Source organism: Megalops cyprinoides, chromosome 6, assembly GCF_013368585.1.
Source record: "Megalops cyprinoides isolate fMegCyp1 chromosome 6, fMegCyp1.pri, whole genome shotgun sequence".
Taxonomy (NCBI): Eukaryota; Metazoa; Chordata; class Actinopteri; order Elopiformes; family Megalopidae; genus Megalops; species Megalops cyprinoides.
In genome coordinates this window covers 13,771,688-13,779,245 of record NC_050588.1, presented here as the reverse complement: position 1 = coordinate 13,779,245, position 7,558 = coordinate 13,771,688, and the positions used below count along the sequence as shown (strand labels likewise).

Here is a 7,558-nt window from a genome sequence, read left to right as displayed (position 1 = left end):
AGTTGCTTAATTTCGGCATCACAATTTTGACGAAAACGCATGTCGATACTGCATTCCCAGCTGTAGGTCTACCTCTAGTCTTGAAATACAACATAGTGGGCAATATACGGTGCCATAATCGACGGACATTCGATTTATGGTGGGGATCTTTGGTCGATGAAGATGTTGTGACAACATCTCACGAAGTATTAATTAAAATAGTCTATATAATTCAGTCGCTGGCCTTCCGCTTACCAGTCTAATCATCAATAAATTAACAGTAAATGAAAAGGTTTTGTAGACAATACCTGTTTGGATTCATGTCAAAACCAAAATGGGACTAGTTATTCCGATTATTTGAACCAAATTCAATTTAATGTAAATAATGAAAGATGAATTAAATGATTAGCATATTGAAAGCAGCAGTACCTAATGAAGACATTGACAGTTAACTCAGACTGTCCTAGAGAATTAGGTTATAGTAAGCGCCTTCATTTCTGTTCTTTCATGTAATTCGTGGCAAATGTGCTGAATGGGTTAAGGAATATACCCATTACATCAAGTGTTGTGTGCCCTGAACAACAGAAATAAATCACACACAGGAAGGAGTGATTAAAAGAAATAATGTATTTGTTCTTTCTCATTCAATCATAATGCATCACACTCAATATAAAATTATTCCCATAACTTGGGTTTCTCTTTGAATGTCAAATTACAGTTTAATCACAGATGATTCACATCTATGGCATTAAAATACCTGTAGTAGAAACTCTAACATCTAAGCTCTCCTTCACTAAGGATTCAAATAAACACTTCATAGTTTTGCTGAGACAAACAATAAGATAAAACAATTACTTAATATTACCTTCAAATAAATAACTTCATGAATAAGGCATTGTCGTGCCATGACATACTGTATGAAATTATAAAAAAACTATAGTTAAAATTGTTTGGACATTACAGAAGTTATGCAATACATCCACACCATCCTGGAGTATTTATGAAAGGGTTGGCTGTGATATGCTGGGGCGTGACTCGCTTAGTGGCACTTCTCACTCCTCTCCATCCAGACCGTGGTGCCTGTCTACATTGAACCCATCCAGCCAGTCCAGGAGAGAGTCCAGTTCCCCCATGGCTTTCACCGCTGCTGCTCTCTGGTCCAGCTGGAGGGAGACAGGGGGACTCGTGTTACAGCCAACCGCATCTGTGCATCTGTTTTCCCAAGCATTGCTAAGTTGTGGCTTTCTGGAAGCCCCTCCTTTTTACTAGTTATCTGACTTACCTTCTCAAAGTTAGCCAGAATGGCTGCGAATTTAATGTTGGTCTCTTCTTGGCAGCGGCAGTGCATCTGAGCATGCTGGTTACAGGGAAAGGACAGAAGCATGCTGTCAGTTAAGCTCCTGTCTGATGCTGCTTTAAAACTGAACAGGCTTACATATGTCCATTAAGCTTTAAACCTGTCCCCCATGTTGCTTTTTGAAGTGTGCCACTTTATAATGTTCTATACTGTGAGTGCATGTATAGTTGCAACATAGCAGCAGTGTATTCTGTGAGTGTCCATAGGGTGGCAGTGCGGCATAGACCTGTGTGTGCGTAAATACAGTGTCTCTATTTTCTGTGGTACTCACACAGTGGCGAAGATCTTTCTTGATGCTGAGAAAGGAGTTAGCTAGGTTGCTGGTGCTCCTCCTTAGTTGAGACTGGCCTGTGGCATAGCTGCCAAATACCCTTTCCACGTAGAAACGCAGCAACATCCTTAGGAAGCAGCAGCTCTCTGCCGGCTGGTGGGGGAGAGGGAGGAAGAGAGAGCTCAGACTTCTGCTTTCACATTCCTGGGGCAGTGAGTCATACCTCCATCAGAACGGTGATCAGCTACCCTGGCTCATTATTGTCATGTTTGGTACTGCGGCTATCTCACCGATAAGGTGTTCTTTTTTTTAATACTATAAGTATCATCCTGTGCAAGGAAGGCTGGGAAAGAAACACAGAACTGCAATGCCTTGAGAAGAGGCAGCTAGAGACCATTATCTTTTGTTCTTCACTAAAGAACAGAGGAAAACTCCACATTGATATGAACATTTCGAAATGGGTACCAACCTGCACGTCTTTCATGGTGTGCGCCTTCAAAAGCTTCAAGCCCAAGTGGTCATCTTCGGTTGACTGTAGAGACACAAGTTGTAGTGGAAATTAGGGCTGTGTCAAAGAGACAGTCTGGCAGAGAGAAGATTCTGGAACACAGGAGATTTCTCTTTTGCGCCTTTCCTATGTTGCATCATAGCCAGTTTCCGGCTCATGCTGGCACAGTGAAAACATATTTGTAAGATGGCAATCAGGATCTGAACCTGTTTCAGAAAACTGCACCTCATACACGTACATTGATTCCAGCGTGATCAGTGTGGCCATGTTGCAAGCAGAGCCCTGAGGTGATGTATTTTTGCGGTATGCAGTAGGCCTGGAAGTTACTGCTAAAATCAGACCGTATCCTGGTGACGTCAAATAAACATTTGTCAGCATTACGGGAGGTTTATTTTTCCCCTAATTTTTCGCAGAAGGCAGGTCACAATCATCTCCTCAAAAGGTGTGGCATTCAGGGCAGGGCACCGCCTTCCTCGCAGAGCTCAAAGAAGAGGTGAAAGTTAGGTGAGGACTTCCCATCTCAACTTCCCCTCCTAAACTATGTAGCTGCGTGCTGACAGGTGGGGCTCTGCTGTGAGCTATTTGTAAGTTTGTGAACCTGGGGATGCCTGGCACACTATATTAGACGTATCTCATTGACCCATGCCTCGTTTAACCAATTCCATGGGTTTTACTGGGGAAAATTAGGCCAGAATGAAATAGGGGCAGGAAGTTGAGAACCCTCATTGATGCTGCTTGTCTGCTGAGCACACTGCCATATGCTAAATGAATAAATGTAAATGTAATGTAAATGCACATCAAGCTTTTAACCTCTTCTACATTTCACTTGTGAGGGTGAGAGCTTCCTGTCATTTGAAAGCTAAAGGACTTGATTCTGTATGGAGAAACACTTTTCAAATGGCATCAATTGTTGAAGTAAACTCAGCATCATGTCTGTCATCCTTGCACAAGCTTCAGGCAATAATAGGCCTTGTGCGGTAGACTCACAGTGTTGGCACTTGGGCATCATTAATGTACAGAGCTTTGGATTGTCAGTCCATGTTTTCAATTAAGTTGTTCTCCACCTTGCTACAATTAAGGAAATGTGCTTTCTTTCATTGACAGATATTGGCCTGCAAGAGTGTAGTGTCATACTTATAGTAAAGTATAGAGAGTATCGGAATGGAATGGAACCTCACAGCACCGATCAGTCATCCGAAAAAGAAGAGGCTGGAAAGCCTCGGAGGCAGAGAGAGAGAGAGAAAGCAGAGGATTTCTGTGAACGCCTCTCTCGCGCTCTGTAACTTGCGTCTCGCCGCGGCTGCTCACCACGCTTTTTCGGATCTCGCTGAAGTACTGCTTGAGTTCGTGTGTGTGGACGCTGACAGCGCAGCTGCCCAGGTGCAGCCGGCGACCCGCAGCGGCCAGCAGGAAGGAGGCCAGCAGCGCGAACAGCAGCTGGCGGGAAGCTGCCCCGGGAACCCTGGCGGCCATAGTGTGCTCCGACCTGGAAGCACAGGGGAGGCTCATCTCAGACTGCATTCCATGGAGCATCGTATTGCACTGTTAGCCCTCTCTGTTGTAGTTATTTTGCGCACATTTGTCCAGTTTTTGGAGCTCCTGCCATGTAGCATTTGCCTGAGCTGTGTATTATAATTTGACTTTCAGGCTATACTACGACATAAGTGCATCAAAAATATGTATCAATATATGCATGTGTCTTTGTTCTGTATGTTCTCTTTGTTGATCTACATAATCTCATATACATATAACATTATGTCATATTTCAATAGTAGTTTCAAATATAACCAATCAAATTATTGTAGTGAGTGTTCTGTCTTACCTTTAAGCAGCTGGTGTGTCTTCAGGATGAAGAGTGTGTGCTCTTTGCTGTTGTCCATAGTGGCTTTCTTCTCTCTTATATACACAGCAAGTGGGAATTTTGGAAGTATCCCGTCAGAGCAGTGTTGGGTATTTACCTGCCTGAATTTACTGGAGGAGGAAGTAGCTTCCACTTCTGGTGGAATTAACTCTCTGCCAATTTGACTTGTCACGGAATGTAAAGGGAGGACATTTTTATCATTGCTGCTTTTTTGATGAGGATGCTGGCACATGCAGTTTTGCATTTAATTAAGTAGAGCTATTAAAGGACACAGCTAATAATCAAAAGCTTTCAGCATCTATATCAGGGATAGGACTGCTATCAGTGACTAGAACCGTGCAACAGTGTGGTCTAGTGGTAAATATCCAGCTGTGTAAATGGTTGATAGGTAACAATTGTAATCTATTTATGTAACTCTCGATAAGAGCATCAAGCAACTAAATGTAATGGAGATGTAGAAATGCTACATTTACATTACTGAGTAAATATCCTGCTGTGTAGATGGGGTACATCTGAAATGCAAACCGTGTTGGTCACCCTGGGTAAAGGACATGTTTACCCAGCAATTCATTACCCTGTAAATCACACAGCAATCTTTATTCAGGTGAAAACTGTGATGGACAACAGTGGTGTTAAACACAAACATATATGAACATACACATATTCAAACAGATACAGTACAGTACAGTACATGCAGTATGAATGTGTGATGATAGCAACACATCGTGGAATGTGCTTTTAGCATTGGGCTGTGGGCCCAATAGTTTACACTTGAGTTGGGGCATCTCCACACTCCAGGAACTACTGTTCAGGTACTGGCACTGTCCCTTCCTTTCCTTTGTAGAAATAAGCTAAGGAATGTGTAAGGTGAAAATGCGGGAAATAACCTTCCCTGGGTCAATTGTCTGTATGTGATCACGAATAAGGTGTTCTGCTGGGGGTAACACATACTTGAAGGTCCTGGGGTCTTAAAGAATTTGGTCATGCTTGTCGCCATAAACAACCTATGGCATAAGAGACAAGGGACCACTACGCTTTTGTCCCAGCTATATTTCTTTCATCATGTTCGATACAAAGCAAAAACGCTCACGTTTGCTTACATTTGTTACAGATGCTGTGTAGCATGTATCTTAAACCTGTGACAACTGCAAGATACGAAGAACTTTTTTTTTTCATTTTTTTTCCCCAGTTATGATAATGATAATATTGATGTGTATTAATACAAAGCCTTTTATCCATCTCATAGGTATTTTTTTCTGAAGACAATTTCATGTGCCTGTCAGAAATGCAGTACTTATTAAATATTATGTGAAAGATGAATCACTTGCACTTGAAGCACTCTAATAAGATTTAGAAAACCCAGATTTCACAATCTTGCAGATGGAACCAATGTCCTCAATGTCCTTTCAAGGTCACTTTCCACTGTTGCTCAACAAATATATCTGTACTTTTTTTGCTTGGAGAATACCTGTTTCATGGAATGTCAGCGTGTGTCAGTGCGCATGTTGACTTGTTGAGGATTCCTTACTAGTGTAACCGGCAGCTAACGTGCTAGCTGCTAGCTGTGCCTCCGTTAGCCTTTGTGCGATGCGTTGAGTTCGTGTCTGCTTCGCTCTGAGGAATAATGACCACACCGATGGTTCCGGTTGCTCTTCCTTTCTTTATTCAGGGGTAGTGAAACGAAACTGCCTGTACAAATTGACATAAAATGAAAAAGTCTGGCACACAGCACGCTTCCACACAGTCTGAGCATCGGTAGCCTATCCTCTTTTTTTTTTTTACTTTATTTACCAACCAGTACATTCACAGTCAGAATACATGGACATGAATCATGTTACAAAGATGCTAGGAGAGTTAACATATACAGTGACATTGATACAGTAAACAGCAGATATTCAAACAGATAATGTAAAAAAAAAAAAAATCTACACAGAGACAGAGAGAAGGTCATTCACAGAGGTGAAAAGAGTTCAGAAGGAGGACAGTTTTTGCAGCTTTAGGGTTTGTTGAGGTTTGAATTGTGTTGTTATATATTTTTATATCATTGAGAAATATAGAGAGGAGTGGCTTGCTATTATTACACTTGCATTTGTGTATAATGTATTTTGCTAATAAAAAGATTAAATTGATAATATAAAATATATCTTTTTCCTAAGGACTGAAGTCATGGAAGCCAAGTAAAACATGTTTAAAGGAAAATTCAAAATTATACTTCAAGCTGGTGCATAAACATGTTAGTAGATCTGACCAGAATTTTTCAGTATGACAGCAGAATCCAAATAAGTGTACTGATGTTTCAGGAGGCCCTTCACAGAAAGAGCATTTATTATCTAGATCATTTTTCATTCTAAGAATAAAATGTTTAGCAGGGTAATATCTATGTATAAGTTTATAAGAAACCTCTCTCACTTTATTTATTAAAAGATATTTTAAAGGCAGGGTCCAACACTCTTCCAAGGGATGTCACCGATGAAACCAGCCCAAAAGGAAATCACATAAGGAACTGTCACAATGTCGCCCTAGAACAAGGTCCTAATGGCTCTATTGTTCCTACTAATCCTGGGTGAGAAGCAAATCTGTCCTATAGCTGAGGCACACGGGTCCAAGTCTGGTATATGTGGCTCTTCAACAACATCACAACCCCTTGAGGTATAGGTAGCCTATCCTCATTTCAGCAACTGCAGACTGTGAGTGACACAGTGATTACGACAACACACCGCAGCCTCTTAAAGAAAGTACAGGATTTAACCCCTCAGTGTTAATATTAATTGTGTTAAACATAAAACAAAACAATGGCAACCAGATTGATCAGGATTTGGTGAAGTTTCATACAGTAAAAAAATAACGGTCCATTTTTTAACCTGGTTACACTAGGAAGATAGTTTTTTAAATATATAAATAGAAAAATGTCTACATGTCCATTTCTGCTAAAATTAACTTCCTGAATGTTCAATTCCCTATATTGAATTAAAATTTTGCCCTACATTTCTTTGATACCACATCTCATGAAAAGCTATAACAATAACAACAATACTACTACTAATACATTATTATTATCATTATTATTTTTATTATTTAATTATTGTTATTATTATCCTCATGATCATCATCTAGGCTTTCTTTGCTCAGTTTATGAGTGATTAAAATGCCCCCTAGGCGTGTACACCAGCTGTATTTTTTTTCCTACTCGGATTTAAACGGTTCTGTGCAACTCCCAGCCACACCCTCATTTATTTCTCATCCGCGTTACACTCCAGCACTTCCTTGTCATTCATTCACATTTTTTGGCTTTGGTAAAGTTCTGGGAAGCCTTCACTCTTTGGGACACTCTTATTGCCAAGATCAGCAGTGTGTAATAGGGATTCACGTTAGAGATCACGTCATGGCAAAGCGAAGAAATCAGGGCGAACAGGAAAATCCGGCCGCGTGGGCTGCTCCATCGGTTAGGTGATTTATGAGAAGTGAGGCTTCTTTTTCCTCCTGGCAGGCAGAAGTGCAGATGCTGATAGGTTGATGTCAACCCTCTTGAGTATTTCCTCCTGTCCTGTGCTCACTCAAATGTCCCCCCCCCTTTGCTTCGTT

At 41.0% G+C, this 7,558-nt stretch overlaps 1 protein-coding gene across 1 annotated transcript; it reads right to left on the bottom strand.

Annotated features, from left to right (window-relative positions):
* Window positions 1–1,031: 1,031 nt before the first annotated feature.
* Window positions 1,032–3,588, bottom strand: il19l (interleukin 19 like). Its single transcript, XM_036530770.1, has 5 exons — window positions 3,424–3,588; window positions 2,077–2,139; window positions 1,608–1,760; window positions 1,262–1,327; window positions 1,032–1,142 (listed from the first exon to the last, which is right to left on the bottom strand). The coding sequence occupies exons 1-5, from the start codon at window positions 3,586–3,588 to the stop codon at window positions 1,032–1,034; spliced, it is 558 nt and encodes a 185-aa protein (XP_036386663.1).
* Window positions 3,589–7,558: the final 3,970 nt, after the last annotated feature.